Genomic DNA, 17096 nt, shown 5'->3' with positions numbered 1-17096 from the left:
TTCAGGTGTAAACATCTTTGTCCACGAATGGGAAATGAACGCAGGAAAGTGAGCAAATAGTGAAAGAACAAGTAGGGGAAACGGGTGGAAAAAGAAAGAAAGGCGTGACAGAGGGAGGGGCACACCTTAGTTCAGAGGGCCAGCTGAAGATATATCAGTTTCACAGATTCTATTAAAAATAATCCACTTCTAATTTTGGTGATTCCCATGTCTTTCCAATATTTTCTTACTTTTAATATGATTTACATTTTATTTCTTTCAGATTAATTTTTTAAAAGTAACATGAGAGAGAGTACTGCTGACTTATGTCTTATAGATACAAATTCCAGCTGGCTAGATAAAACTTGAACTAGCATGCCCCCAGGGAGGACTCTGAAGCAGAAAATGAATGAGGGAGGGGCTCAAACTGGAAGCCATGTTGACATTCGCTGTCTTTGGGACTCTTTGGAGGGTGTCAACCTATCATATGACCATTAAGTCAACATGACATGTGATTACTTTATGGGCATTTTAGAAATTATGCCATTATTGAAAGTCACCCAGTAAGTTCTATTATATCAAATGTCAAATTACCAATGGTTCTGGTAAGTGAAAACTACTTTGCTTCTTCTAGCACAGTGGTGTGAATTTTTTGATGTTTTAGCATTCGTGGCTACGAAGGTTGGCTTCCAGTCAGCTAAGATCTTAATGGAAGAGCCAATACAAATGAGAATGTTTAGAAGTAGAAACTCTCCATTGCTGATATAATTATGCACATGGACCAAGGTGTTGGAGCCCATTTCTGGAACTTTTCTATATAGATGGTAGAATTGAACTAATTTACATTCTTTGCAGGAAGTGGATGGGTGACAGTGTTCTGATAATTAAAGTGATCTTATCCAGATGAGGCACCCCCCAATGACAAGAATGGAAATGCAAAGGCACAAGAGACTCTAGGCTTATCTGGAAATGGAAATGGAAAAATGTGGACATTCATTACAGTGCTTTAACAGAGAAAATAAAAGAGACAAAGATGTTTAGACCTTTTCGAGCGAATCGTGGGAGAGAGTTATTATCATATATGGACTGAGTGGTGGTTTGGCTAGAGAGGGAGGACACAGAGCCAATCAGGGAGGCGTAGGGGACTGAATTACTGCTCAAAGCTGCAAAAAGTAAAGCCAGTTGGAGATGGGAAAAGTATTAGTATAACAGCAGTAGAAGATCATAATAATTAACCAAAGATGCGATCAACATATTTAATTCTGGCATGCACTGGCACGTGGTCTGGAAGTATTATTTTGGATGCTAATTACAGAGAAATCCAAACAAACTTGCACTGACTCATTACATTCTAAACTAGGATACTCATATATTATCACATGCAAAGATACTATAGAGTTTAAGAATCATTTAAGACATGTCAATATGTATCATTACACCAAAGTTCTAGGACAAGTAAAAATGGCAGAATGAATACTGCACAGAAAAGGGAGGAGAACTTATGGGAATCCAATGATATAGGAGGAATCCTAGACTAGAATATTGGTCATGTATTCTACTTCTGGTTCTGCCATCTACTAATAGGGACAAATACTTGTTATCAAGCACCTCAATTTGTTTATCTGTAAAATAAAAAGTGCAGAGCTAGATACATTCTGGAGTCACTTCTTTATAGCTCTCATATCAATCACATGCAGATAGGATATCTGAGCACAGAGAACAACAGAGAATATCTCTGGGATGTAACTCATATGTAAGGGTTCTAAAAGTTATAGCACTTTTCTTTGAGGAGTGGTGAACATTTACTTTTTACAAAATCAAAAACTATTATGAAGTAGAATAGTCTATTTGTTGAATTATTTAAGTTTAATGCCATTTTCATCAGTTAACCTAAAAGTATATTAAGATGTCATATCAGGTATCAACATAAAAATTATGCTTAAGTATAAACCTGGGATTAAATTCCTCTAATAGAAACTCTTTAGTTAATATCAGAACACAATCACCAAAGATCTAGCTAAAAATAGTATCACATAATTCCCCCCAACTTCTCCATTGTTCAACCTTGAACAATTTTTACATGATATAATCAAGCATGCTAGATTATGAACAAAAAAATAGACACACTAAGAAAACTATGACGTTGATCTCACTGTGGTTTCTTTTTAATCTTTGGTGTCTGGCAGCCCAGCCATTGCTCATAGTCTACACACCAAAGTTGTTATTAGATGAGTATTTTCACATTAGCATCATTTGAGGTACTTTAAAATTCCTTCTTTCTAGGCTGCTCACCAGATCAATTAAGTCAGAATCTCTGGGTGTGGAAGCCAGACACTGATATTTTTGAAGTTCCCAGTAATGGTTCTCAGTGCTATGGGAATTATTAAGAAGGGAGCACCTATAGCTCCATTTATTTACTTATTTTTTAATTCAAAAATCATATCAGATTTTATGGGAATGAGATCAGCTTTCTTCTGGTGCTTCCCCTGAATCTGCTATGTCGCTCCATTAGCAAGCTTTAGTACTTGAGCTATTATCGGCAGCAAAAAACTTGAAGTACAGCTCATAACTGATGAGGACTTGCCAGGGCCATGACCTCATCAGTTTGAAGCTACAAATGCACAACATAAATGTATTTTAAAGGCACATGTTGAATCCGAGCAGAGTTTTCATTTTGAAGCTATGATAGCCACAATATACACTGTGAACATGAAAAATGACAGATACAGTCACTGACATCTGCCTGAGGTTGGAGGGAAAACATGGTGGCTACTTTTAATAGGGTGCCTATTTGTGATAGTAATGTCATGGAGGCTTTATTATAAGAAATAAAACTTTAAAATCATAGCATTTTAAGCTGAGAGGTGCCTTAGATATTACTTAGTCCAGCATTTTCATTTTATGAAATTGAGGGGACTCTGAACTCCAGAGAAGTTAAATGATTTGTATATGTTAGCCCGGCTAGTAAATAACAAAATCTTAAGAGTTTTTGGCATCTTTCTACTGTATTATTTCTGGAATGGCAGTTATGATCTTCTAATGCAAGAGGGCAAAGTCTCCAGTGGCCGAAGGGGCCAGGTTGATACGGTAAATCTCTGAAGATGTCCAGGTATTGTACAGTAAACACTTCCACCAAAAAACAAACAAACACACAAAAAACACACAAAAACAAAAAGAAAGAAAGAAAGAAAGAAAGAAAGAAAGAAAGAAAGAAAGAAAGAAAGAAAGAGAAAGAAAAAAGAAAAAGAAAAAGAAATGCATTTATCTCCATTTCCTTTCAACAAGGAGCAGATATTTTCCAAGTGGTACTACAGAGCCAACAGGGTGATGATTTTTAGGTTTTCAATAGCAATTGAAAATCTAGATTATTATGTTACATTTCCTCAATTTTCACTGTTGACTCAGATTTGTGTTGAAACCCAGTGGGGCTCAAAGACAAGGCCTTTGCAAGCCACATTTGGCTAACTAGATTGTGACCTCTGTTTTAAAACAGCAAAATGTTCCTTGTGTGTGTGTGAACTAAAATCAAAGAAGGTTGAGAGTGACAGACAGTATACTTGTATCCACAAGGCAATGGGCTGGACACCAAGCATTGTGTGGGGGAGAAGACAATGACACTTCTCACATGGGTCACCCTCTGATCTGTGGGTTCATCTATTTTCCCCTCCGTGCCCCCATTAATTACACTAATTAGAAAACTGAAGCTCAGAAGGATAAAAGGATTTGATTAAGGCCATCATCATCCATAAAAAAGTATGGCTACATGGGGATTTGATACTCGACCCTGCCACTTCTCATTTGGGGCACTTCTCATTATTCCATGCTGTCTCTTAAATCATTTAACACACCGGAAGAATTGTAACATATACAGAAATATGGGCCTGTGAGACTGAGCTATCTACACAGCAATACAGAGGTCATAAACCATCCTCACTTGCAGAAAATGTGTTAATAATGTAATAACTTCATTTTAGAAAGTATGTCTATTTTGGTGATAGGGAAGAGGTAAAGTGTACTTATACACACATCTGTCTTTTCCAGTAACTTCTTGTCAAAATGCTGTGGGCTTCCATGAAAACATGAACTAAAGGTATACACTCAAAATGTTAAAACCTGTAATGTTATTTGGGAGAAGTTTTTTTTTTTTTTCCCTTAAATCCCTAATTTATAATGTCTTTGCTTTTAAAATGTTTTGTTATATTTTACTGTCAATAATCAAATCATTAGTATGCTTCAAATGACTTTATCTAGATATGTTTATCAAATACCTGCTTTCTTTTCACACATTTTTGTATTAAATGCTAATAGGCACTTTAAAACATTACAACTATTTTGCGAAGTAGTGTTTTTGAGGTCACTAATAGTGGTGGAACATCTTTTAAATGATTTTTGTTTTTGTTACTGTATATGTGATGACTCAGTAATACTATCTTCATGGTTTTCTTTCCAGCAAATTGTGATAAAGACTGGAGAATAGTTTTTGGTCATGGAGCAGGGAGAAACTAACTTGTTCATCAAATCAGTTAACTGTAGTCCTGTCAAAGTTGCACTTAATTAAGTCATAGAGAGAAACTTAGTTTATGAAATATTTGTTAGACTTTAACATAATGTACGCCCTATGTAGAATACCCTGAATGAAATATAAATACTCCATGTTAACAATTTGTCTCACACATGAATGATGAATTAAAGACAAAAGGGAACATTGATCTGTAAGGTGTAATTGCTTCTTGGTAAAACAAAACAAAACAAAACAAAACAAAACAAAACAAAACAAAACAAAACAAAAAACAACAACAACAAAAGAACAGTGACAATTTGACTTATTGAATCATTATTATGGGAAAAATACAGAAAGAGTAATTTTTCAGGTAAGTACTAGATAGCATAGTTAAAAATAATGTAGAATTTTTTTTTTATGTAGAATTTCTCAAAGCACAGAATTTGAATAAATCATGTTTCTTTATAACAAAAATTCATCATTTAGATTAAACGAACCAAATTTTTTGAAGCAGAAAATACAAAGAGTACATTGGGTATTTCTTAACCCCGGTCATATACCTGAGTTTCTTACAATACGAAATCAAATATGAAGATAAGGAAGTATATGTAAAAATGGATCTTGTTAGCATTGATCCAATTAAGAGTACTAATAGATCAAAAAAGACATGTCAAGAGTTTTTGAAGACCTACAGTTGCTGTGCAGACCTTTCTACTGCTGATACTGCTATTTTTTATTAAATTTATTGGGATGACTTTGGTTAATAAAATTACATAGGTTTCAAGTGTACAGTTCTATAACATATCATCTATATATTGTATTGTGTGTTCACCACCCAGAGTCAAATCTCCTTTCGTCACCATATATTTCCCCTTTTCTACTTTTGCACTCTCCCTTTTCCCATGCTGTTGGTAACCACCATACTATTGTCTGTGTCTGAGTTTTTGTTTGTCTTGTTTGTTTGCTGCTTTCAGTTTTATATTCCACATATAAGTGGAATCATGTATCTCGACTTTTGCCCTCTGAGTTATTTTGCTTAGCATGATATCCTTCTTATATGTTAACTTTTTATGAGTTTGTTTTTGTTTTTCACAGCCCATCAATCACTTACTATCCATGTACGCTTTAGGGCAAAACATATCAAGGTCACCCATAGAATGAAAATGAGGCGTTTATGTTATAACGTCTGATCATCAATTTTTAAATCTCTTTTCCTAAAAGGTGCAAATATACACACTATAGTTTTGTTTTTGTGTGAATAATTTTTGGGGTGAGGGGTGTAAGTAGGAGGTGCAGACACCAGAAGAAAGAATTTTGCATGGGAAAAAAAAATTCCGATGGAAACTGACAAATCAACCAAAGGTATGTGTGTGGAGGATAGTGATGGATTTTAGAAGCACAGAGAAAAGTGGTGACTGGTGCATCATATGATGCTATTAGTTACAGTTCCCTTATACCATTTTTTTGTACAAGAAATGAAGCTTATTTCTCTGAGATGTTGAACTTCTAAATTTTCTTTGTTGGGAAAAAAGTAGGAATATGAACACATATTAGCAATTTAAAAAATTTTTCTTATACAGCACCATCCTTTAACAATATTATATTTATCAGTCATTTTGTGCAATTCTAGAGGCCATGGCCCAGAGGAGCCTCCACTGTAAGTAAAAACTTTTTACAATATTTCAAAAATATCTGTAATTATCTGTTTCTATCAAAATGGTAAGTGTCCCTATCCTCCAACTCAGAAATCACACTTCTAGGTATCTAACGTTCAGAAACAGCAACAAAAATGTGAAAAGATGTGGGCTCACTACTGCTCATTGCAGTATTGTTTGCAAGAGCAAAACACGGGAAATAACTTGGCTCCATTAACAGGGAATGATCCACACATTTGCGACAGACAGCTGCAGAGCAGAATACCATCAATATCATCCGTTGTTAAAAAGAAGATACGACAATACACTGACTTGCAAAAAGGTTAAGTGTTAAAACAGGAAATTTTATGTAAATGAACCTATCCATGTATATCTATACACCTGCTACATATCTTATCATTTAAAGAATTGTTTATAGATACAAAAAAATCTGGAAGGATATGCATTGAGCTATATATACGGTAGCTATCTCCTGAGGGTACAATCGTTTACATTTTATTTTACATATGTCAAATAAAAAAAGAAAAAGTGGTGGGGTAAAGTGTAATTTTTCTTTTTTAAAAGTACATTTTTAAAAAACTTTTCCAACTAATGAAACATGTCAAACATACAATAATTTAAGTAATATAACGAACACCTATGTAGCTACTACTTATGTACAATTATTTACATGTTTATTTTTATTTTACAAAAATTCCCTAATAAACATGCGTTGCTTTTATAATTAAGAACAACAACAAAAAATATCAAAGGGCAGCAGTCAAAAAATGAGTTGGAATTTTTTTAAAAGAAAAACTTTTTTTTAATTAAAATTTATTGGGGTGAAAATGGATAATAAAATTACATACTAGGTTTCAAGTGTACAATTCATAGTGATAGACAATAGTTCAGTGGTTACCAGAGGGTAAGGGAGGAGGGGGGATGGTAGAAGAGGGTAAAGGGGGTTAAATATATGGTGATGGAATGAGAACCGACTCTGGGTGGTGAACACACAATGTGATATATAGACGATATAAAAAACAACAACTTACCTCCCAACCCAGGCTAATGGATATAGTTCACTTTGGTTTAACGTGTAACTAACTCATCTATCAACTACCGTAACACACACCCAGTTACCGCTGCCCACAAAGATGTGTGAAGCTTACTAGAGATTTCTTTTAAAAGCATCTTTTATAAGTGAATATTTTCTTTCCTTCCTCCACAGACCTTAAAGACTTGTAAAACGTGATCAGAAGTTAATGTTAGTTCTTCTTCTAAGTTCCTCTCTTCTTTTCTCATTTTGCCTAACTTATTCCATTATCCATTTAAAGTGATTAAGTCTAGCCTTTGCTAAATGGCACCTTTCTTATATATTTAGGTCTCTGTTTTCCTTTTGTAGATCACCGGTGAGAAAGCGATGACACTTGAATTGCATGTTCCACACTAGTTCTGACTGAACCCGTACAACAATAATTAATGCCTTATTTGTTGTAAACCGTGCTCTTTCAAGAGAGTAGGTAGACCAGGTTCTAAATATAACTTGTCTGTACACTGACATCTGAACCTAATGGACAGATAAACATATTCATGGAAAATATCTACAAGTAGAGGTACCTGTTCTCAATTGGGAAGGTGTTAGAATCCCTCACCCTGTTCAGATGCTTGAATGCAGGGTTTCGCTAACAGTGACTTGACCGCCATCCAAATTTTGGAACGTATTGCTAAAGCAATTGTTCTCTCCACATCCCGCAACCTCACAAAGATGGTTATATTGAAAACAACAGGTTTCTCTGTCTTCACTCTGTGCCTCAGCTGAGAGACAGTGGATAGAATTCTGATCTTTTTCTTTTCCTGACCCAGAGACAGGTGTGTTTGTGATACTGGAGATAAGGGTACTGTTCTTTGAAGTACTTAAACTGTCATAATACTGAATTTATATGAAATTTGCAATGTGCATTTCAATACTTTTTGAATATGAGGCAGAACTGAGGGGAAAAAAATTCTGCCTCATTAAATCTAGACTCTCTAACAAGAATACATGACATAAAAATTAGATTGTTCATTCACAAGATTTTTGTTTTACAGTAGAATTTATAGAACTCATGAACTAAGCAAAACGTTCCTTTACCTTTTCAAAGAATTACTGAATTTCAAATGGTGCTGTTTGGTATTTTATCATCCACAACAGACCCATCAGAATTAGATATCAATTTGCTTTCATTAACAAGTTCTGTGCTAAGGGCTGGTTATATAAATCACAGGTTTTTGATTTCATCGAAAGTCATTTGTTTGAAGAGAATACATGAATGCTTAATTACCTACTTATGCATACCATTAATAAACATTGTTAATTTTTGTAATGTTTGTGGATAAGTAATTCTATATTGAAAGGTTTGATGGTGGAAGGTAAAATTTTTTGTTTAAAATCCAAAAATTAAGTAGCATTATATCATCTGCTATGCAACACCTAATAAAGGGTCATTTTATTTCATCATCTAGGAAAGCCCTTCATTATTTGTGAATAAGAGGAGAGAAAAAAGCACACAAAGGTTTCTTGGTTAACAATCCCACACTCTACTTCATCCTACTGGCAAGTAATTAAGGTAATTCTTAGCCACTGGCTGGAATCCATACAGGTTGAAGCAAATGGTCACATTAATATGAATTTCCCATTAACAGCGGAGTCTACTTCCTTTGTAAACTGGTCCAATTTTCAGGACAGCAGGCCACATCATAGAGCTTAGGAGGCAAATAGGCTATTTCAACAAATCAAGTTTAAGTATATTGCTTACCTGAGCTAAAGGGCACAACATAATGCTTCCTGAGGGAACAGATGTGCTAGGATCTTAAGACAATTTCTCCTGTTCTGTTCTCTTCCTTTACTAAATCTCCTCTCTCCTTCTTTATCCATTTTGCCCACTTAATTTTACTACACACTTGAGATGATAAGTCTAAGCTTAGTTAAATGATACCTTCTTATACACTTAGGTTCTCATTTTAATTTTGCAAAGCCATTGGCGATGCAAGCAATGCCACTTCCATTGTAAACTTCATTATCCTTTCCAGTGACTTATATGTATTTTAACATGTTCTCTCTATAAATAGATCTAATATTTCCATATATACTGGGAAAATTAAATTCTTAATAGAATTCTTGGGTCTGGCCATATTTGCAAAATTGCCTATAAAAGTGAGAAGTACTTGTAGATGGAGGTCTCTTGGTTGAAGGCATTTCTATTCCCTTTCTTGCATTCACCTGCACTCTGCTAACGGTCCTTTCTACACAGTTCCTATTCATGTTATGTTTTTATGCCTGGAAACATTCTCTGCTGGTGCTGGAGATGGTGAGGGACAGCACCCCTGCTGGTTTTCTTCTTTTGGGGCTACCTTTGCCTTTCCACTCAATCCTACAGTACGCGTCTGTCTTTGCTGGAAGACCAAGGTTATTGCCAAAACAGATCACACTTTAAACAGAAGCCAGAGGAGGTGGGGGCAGTGTTGAGCAGCAAGATACTGAGAAACATAATCATTTTCTCCATTTCTACAATGTGCTGCTCTTGTAAAAGGTGATGAGGCAACATATGCAAGAAATTATGCAGCAAATTATTTCTGTGGCTTTCAAGTCCTCTATACATTGGTTGAGCCAAATTGAAAAGTACATGAATTCCTGGAACTAAGAAGTTGCCTGTGACCTGAAAAAGTCAGTACACTTCTATTTCTTTTTGTTGCTGTTCAGTGGAAGTTTATTGGGGTGACAATTGTTAGTAAAGTTGCATAGAGATTTCAGGTGTACAATTTCAAAAAGTGATGAAGTGAGAAGGTTTACTACTCAGTTCATATCAAGTTGCCTTAATGGAGCACCTGGTGGGTGACTCGACAGGGAGCATCCAAGGGAACACAGTGATGTTGAGAGCCTACAAAAGTTCACTCAGCCACCGGGCATATGTGCATCGCCGGCACTGATCGATCTTTTCCAAAACATGCCTACACGAGACTTTTGGAGACATGAACATTTCCTCCCATCTTTTATGCTAATGAAGGCATATGTTGCTTTTTAAAAAACAAATTTTTAAAAGTCGAACCTCATTTGAGATATAATTTGAACAAACACAGCACATTTAGGATGATTTGTATAGCCACTTTGAAAATGCCAGACATTGCTTTCAACTGAATAGTTACCAGTTACTATGACATATCTGCACGGAAAGAGAAAATATGCGACATACAATAAACCATGTATTTTCAGTTTAAAGCAATTCACTGCAAATGTGTAGTTTAATAAATCTATGGTGTATCGTACTATGAGCTACAACATCCACTTGACACAAAGAAAATTTCCCTCCAACTGGGGGTACAACACTGCAACCAAATTATAATAACAAAAGACTTCTTAGATCTGCTCTTTCCCATGTTCATCATCATTAAGTATTGAGACAGTGCCACGCAGTTTTATGTTTTCATCTCTCTTTACCATTCATTACTTGCCATTCATTTGGTATAAACAAGATTTATTTAAAAGACAGTAAAATAGAACTAGGCTTGAATTAACAATACTGTACTAAATGCCGCTCGGTGAGAATAATACTTTTCCTCTGTTGAAGCACTTAATGTTCTTTATTTTAAGAGATAAAAACGTATTTCTCATTCTCAGCCATTCTGTGTCTCCGCAGTAAGAATCCTGAATTGGTCAGTGTGATTCAGTATACGTATTATTTAAAAAGCTACAAATGTTTGCCTCATTTTCTTTCTTTCCCTTCCTACATACTTGCGTCCCTCCTCCCTTCTGTCATCCTTTCTTTCAGAGTAACATAGACATAAATTAATAGAAAAATACAGAATATTATCTTTCCCAATAGGATGAGTGATGCAACACCCATCCATTCATCCATTTTATAAGATGAGAACCTGAATTCTTTCCAGATGTCATTGAAAATAATAACTGTACTATGCCCACACAATAGTATTCTTATATGACTATAGTTTGTCCAAAATTTGAAGGAGAATTACATTTTTTCCCTCTTTTCCACCCCACCTCAGATTTGCACAAAGAGCTTAATTTCTTTCCAAGACTTATGTTTTGATGAGTCTCAATAACATTAAAATAAAAGAGAATGCACAAAGTTATTCAAAATAAGGAGATGCATTCATCTTTCAAGGTAACATCAACTGAGCTATAAAAATTTCAGTGAAGATTATCATAGGTAAGATGAGCTATGTCTCTTACCTGGTGTTTGAAAATTAAGGCGCCTCAATTCCACTGGGTCTGTTGGATGGTGTGAAGGGACCTCCTTACTGTTAGGTATGCTGCTCTTTCTAGAGTCGGACTCTGCCCTCTTCCTATAGGGAGAAAGTAAAAATATAAGAATAAAACAAACACATAAACAAAACCCTATTGAAACAGATTAAAAAAGCAGAGTCATGCTCCACCTCCCAACTTTCAGTTTTAAAATTTTGGTGGGCTGGCTTTGTGGCCTTGTTCAGGTTTCATTTTCTCTCTTGGCCTATAGCATTTCCTCAGGTCTAAAATGTTTGTTTATGTGAATGATCTCAAAGTCCTTTTTCAGCTCTAGAATTAAGCAATTCAGTGACACTACTTTAAGGGAATGTTGGTGAGAAACTCTTGGATCCTTTCTCAGCTATTCTCCCTTATCTACTAGTTCTATTTGCAAGTAACAGGGAGACCCCAGTCATCATACGAAGATGGTGGTCACCATAGAGAAAAGCTCAGAAACTGCTGGGACTCAGATTGAACACCTAAATCTGCCCCCGTTTCTCCTTTCTAAGAATATGTAGCTGGTGGCTATAAAGTAGACCTCCATTGGATTTTCCCATGAGGCAGATAAATACAGTAAGTGCATTTCTGAGATTCCAAGTTAGTTTAATACCGGGAAAGAGAATTGGGACCATACAAAACCACCATTCATTTTCTCTTTCAAATTAAAAAAAAACAAAAAACTGTTGGCTGTTTATGGTGTTAAGCTAATTATGATTAATGTTTTGTTAATGAAAGTCAATCACAGAAAAATTGGAAAAAAAGTAATTTCACCTAGTGGATAGTCCAATTCTCCTAATGATCATTCAAAGTATATCAACTATTAATAGTGCCATGTTAGAAGTAATCATTCACATGATTCATTTAATGTGTTTTAATTGCTATCTACTAGTTTTACTAAATTCTCTTAAAGTGTTATCATTTTCACAACTTTTTTTTCTCTCTTAAGATTTCTTTGTTCATTTTTTGTTGTTGTTATTTTTCTTTTTCAAATCCAACTAATCAGAATGGTACCTAACTAATTTCTTTCAGGTTGACTTAGATTAAATATTCCTTAACAAGTGAAAGTGTTTTTCTAACAATATATCATTCCAAATTCTGATTCCAGCAATCTCCAGGCTAGAGTCATAATCTAAACATCTCACTCCTGCTCGAAGCATTCTGATGGTGGAAAAAGGGTGCAGCAAATTATTTAGGAACTCTCCTTTTCTCTTTTTGGTATGACTGTGTTACAGCTTATTTGTGTTCCTGTGATAATGCGCTCTCATTCAGTGTCACCCAGGTCGTTCAAGGATTAGCCAGAGGGCTCCTGTTAAATAGTCTTTCTTTCTATCTCTGCTCATCTGTATAAAATAAAACTAACCAAAGGATGATAGGACGATGGATGCAAAGGGAAAAGTACACTTGATTTGCTCAATTGCAATACCTTTGGCAAAACAAAGTTGACAAAGTGAATTTTCTTAGGTGAGTCCGATTAGACAACTTGCTTTCTTAGAACTTCAGATTAACCTGTCTGTTGATTTCCTGTTTCTTCCTAAAGGTGCCAGGCACAGTTGTAGGACAGAATGGACTGCCAAGCTATACTACCAATCAAAGGAAAGCAGTGAATTGGAGGTATGCCAAAGGGACTGGTGGCTCCAGTTGCATGGAGTATAAGATGAGAAGGAAAGAAGGGGTGGAGGGCTGATGAAAAAGATATGAGAAGGAAGAGAAAGAGGGGCTCAGAAGACTGTGTGAAAGAAGGATATCATGGCCATTTTCAGAGCAGGAAATGTCATTGTGGCTATCTATGCTGGGGATATTTGCCTCACAACACTGACAGATTTATTTTATCACCAAAGATGCAGAACCTAAATGGGTAAATAAAATGTCACTGAGTATGGCTTGCCAATCAACCCCACGTGTCACAAACATATGGTTAGTCTTCTCACTTCAAATCATCCCTGTGGTCCTTCTCAGGTTTTGCTTTTTTCACATAAGTTGGCAGATACAGTTCTTTATTGATGTGCCAAGATGCAATAACTAAAACCTGAATTTTTGTCCTTTCTCAAAGTTGGTCTACTGCCATTGTTGCAAGATTATGGAAACCAGAAGTAGAAATATCTGGGCAAGGAAACTATTTCTCTTTTGCAGGTAATATCCAGAAGTGTAACATCCTCCTTATCTGTTTCACTGAGGCCAGGCTAAGTGACACTGAGACAAACAGAAAAGAATAGTCTCTAAGGAAATTTAGTCAGTTTTTCTGGTGCCAGGAAAGCTGAAAATCACATCTTGTTGCCAACATGAGTCTCAGAAAACCCAGAGCATGGGAGTAAAATTACAATTCATATTTGTGATAGATTGGGAGGAATGTCCTAACATTTAACAAGTAACTTCTCCCTCACTTTATCTATTCAAAAAAAATGACCTCTAAGATCTCAAACTCCAAAAATACTCTAGCCAGCTAGGAAAACTGCTTGATTAAATTTTGTTTTGTTTAATTACATTTTGATAATCACAACATGGACAGTTCTAGCTGCCCATACTTGTTACCATGTTATTTTAAAACTGAAATGTGCTAAAATGGTTGTTTTCTCATGGAAAGAATTTCTAAGAAAGATTGGTAAGAAGAAGAGTTTGGCCATTATCAGTAATAATAGTAAAGAGCTTTAAAAAATTGATTACTGCTGTTATGTTTTAAACGGCATATAGCGGTCTAAATCAGATCCAATATGAAAGTAATAACATTTTTCCTAAGTTTTCAGAGATTTCATTATTCTCATTTTTAAACTAGAAAAAGGAAAAGAAATATATTTACTTGAAATCTTTACTATTACTATTCAAATGTATCAGTTCAAACACTTCGCAATTCTGACATCATTAAGAATGGCACTACTGGTATGTATTTCCCTGGATAAGTCAACCACAAACATTCTTAGTTTAATTTCAATCAGGAATTTGTATCTATTTATCAATATAGATATGGATATATAGGTATATATAAATTAGAAAACTAGAAGGTTAAATAATACCATTTAGTCAATAATCACGGAGTATAGTAATTACTGGATAGCTAATTATTATTATTACTACTGCTACTATTATTATTATTATCATTACTATTACTACTACTACTATTATTACTATTATTAGTTAAGGCTGGAAGACATGGAAAATAATTCGTGACTACAGAAGAGTTTTCACTAGCACAATGCCACCAATATTTGCAGGTTGTGAACCTGTGAGTGTTGAAAGGTGACCAGAAATCAAACTTGAAAACTGATCTTCAACATACACGAAACAGCCTATGGGACACCTCACATTTTACTTCTGCAGACACATTGACACATAAATATCCTCATTTAACCTTAACAACAAACAAAACAACAGAGATTAGTTTTACTACCTTCTAAATTTAGCTGAAAATAAAGATAATTTTATCTATTATAGAGACATGTTTTTTATCCCAGAATCATTTTATATCAAAATTATTTTATATATGTAGGTTTTATCCACCTTCTACTTGCCGAGTATCATCTTTTATATCCAACCTCCACCCTCACCCCCTCAATACCTCCAAAGTCTGTATATATATATATATATATATATATATATATATATATATATACATATATATATATAAACTGAGTGTTAAAGGGGTTTATTTTCTATTCCTCACCTGTCAGGTTTACTGCTCCATTTTAGTGCAGCAAAAAAAAAAAAAAAAAAGAAAAAAAAGAAAAAAAGAAAGAGAAAGGCTAAATGTTAGTTGGCCAATGGTAACAACTGTAACCATGACAACCAAGATTTAACAGTGCTCCCAGGTGGAGACACATAACTAATACACATTAGGAAATGACAGTACATTAAAATATTTAAAGGCCTCTAATCATGAAGTAAATGGAGGACATGAGGGTACATCACTAAATAAAATATTTGTTTTGCATGTTAATGTCACATTCTCTTTTATCCATCAACTCACAAAATACTGCCACAATTAGTTATATCCCAGGAATATTTGGTGGTAGAGATATAATTTGATTTTTGTGAAACATGCCATGAGGAAACAACAAATGTACTTAATGGAAATATAACATTGTTCCATATAAGAAATTTGTTCATTTAAAATAAAGAGTTCTCAGTTAAGAGGTAGGTTATTCCTTTAATGATATAAATACCAGCAAATTGCATTGAACAACACAAAAATTTGCACAACTCTATAATATACTATGAGGTGATAAAGTAGCAGAAATGATTTTTTCAAACACCTTTTGACAAGTAAGGTGATCGTAAATCTTTTTTCCAATAAAAGATTAAATGCATTTTCAGTTTTGGGAAAAGTAATACTCATCATTATAAATCGACAGAGCATGACCCACCTATATAGCTGGGCTAATCCAGAAAGGTATTTTATTACCAGCCATTGATATGACAGATATTTTCCTAGTTAAAGAGGTGGCTGCTGTCTGAGAACATGTTTAGCTCATGGACATAGACATTTTCACCTGTGATAATATATGGATTGTGCAAATACCATGTTCATGCAGAGAATATATCCAGAAAATAATTAATCTAAACAATCTTCATGTTGAGGCAAGTATTTCATGAGTTTGCAATTATACAAATACAGGTACCAAGTCTATCTTAATGTCAATAAAATATATACTCATGTTACTAGAGTATCTGGCTTTGAGATCATTTAGTCCATCTCTTTTCAATAATACAAATGTCACATTGAAATTGTACAAACATATATAGAAAGTGACTAATGAAAATGATATCAAACCTAGTGGTTAATTCTTTTCTCAGTTTTAAAGTGATTTACCTGGTGGGTTAAAAAAAAAAAATCCCCTACTGTCATTTAGAATTAAAGAACAGATAAACGGCGTCCCACAGAAGAAAAAATTAAAGGAGTTCATCACCACCAGACCAGTATTACAAGGAATGTTACACAGACTTCTTTAAGATGGAAACAAAACAAAACAAAAGGTAAAAAAATATGAATAAAATGGCAATAACTACATATCTATCAACCATTACTTTGAATGTAAATGGATTAAATGCTCCAATCAAAAGATATACGGTGGCTGAATAGATAAGAAAACAGGAACCTTACATTATAAGAGACTCACTTCAGATGGAAAGACAGACACAGATGGAAAATAATGGAATTGAAAAAAGTATTTCATGAAAATGGAAACAAACAAAAACAAAAACAAAAATGCTGGGGTAGCAATACTTATACCAGACAAAACAGACTTTAAAACAAAGGCTACAACAAGAGACAAAGAAGGACCTAATAATCCCACTTCTGGGTATTTATCTGAAAAAACCCAAACAGTACTTAGAGGGGACATGTGCATCCATATGTTCATTGCAGCATTATTTACAATGGCCAAGTTCTGGTGCTCATCGATGGAAGAATGGACAAAGAGGAGGTGGTACATATATACAATGGAATATTCCTCGGCCATGGAAGGGAATGGGTTCTTGCCATCTGTGGCACTGTGGGTACATATTGGGTGCAAACATGTAAGTTTCAAGGCTTTTGAAACCAGTATATTTAAATCATAGGCTAAGGGTTTTATTACAGCTCTTGCCAGCCAACATAAAGGCAGTATTGAGTGATGGAGAAATCAAGTGGAGGGAATAGTGTTTAACACTACTTGGTTTATATACATTTGACATTTAATATCCCTCTGTGCCATGCTCTTTACTAGGCACAAGG

General features: G+C 34.7%; 1 protein-coding gene across 45 annotated transcripts in view; it reads right to left on the bottom strand.

Annotated features, from left to right (window-relative positions):
* PTPRD (protein tyrosine phosphatase receptor type D) overlaps window positions 1–17096 on the bottom strand; it is a 2063955-nt gene that overhangs the window by 110940 nt on the left and 1935919 nt on the right. For 25 of the 45 annotated variants that reach the window (XM_074330405.1, XM_074330404.1, XM_074330420.1 and 22 more), the window contains 2 exons: window positions 15048–15062; window positions 11342–11454 (listed from right to left, as the gene is read on the bottom strand). In XM_074330405.1, coding sequence (XP_074186506.1) covers window positions 11342–11454; window positions 15048–15062 — 128 coding nt within the window. The remainder of the gene's footprint in view (window positions 1–11341; window positions 11455–15047; window positions 15063–17096) is intronic. The other 20 variants (XM_074330413.1, XM_074330423.1, XM_074330427.1 and 17 more) reach the window with 2 other exon arrangements.

This window comes from Rhinolophus sinicus, linkage group LG04 (assembly GCF_036562045.2).
Source record: "Rhinolophus sinicus isolate RSC01 linkage group LG04, ASM3656204v1, whole genome shotgun sequence".
Classification (NCBI taxonomy): Eukaryota; Metazoa; Chordata; class Mammalia; order Chiroptera; family Rhinolophidae; genus Rhinolophus; species Rhinolophus sinicus.
This window is presented reverse-complemented; position numbering and strand designations above follow the sequence as displayed.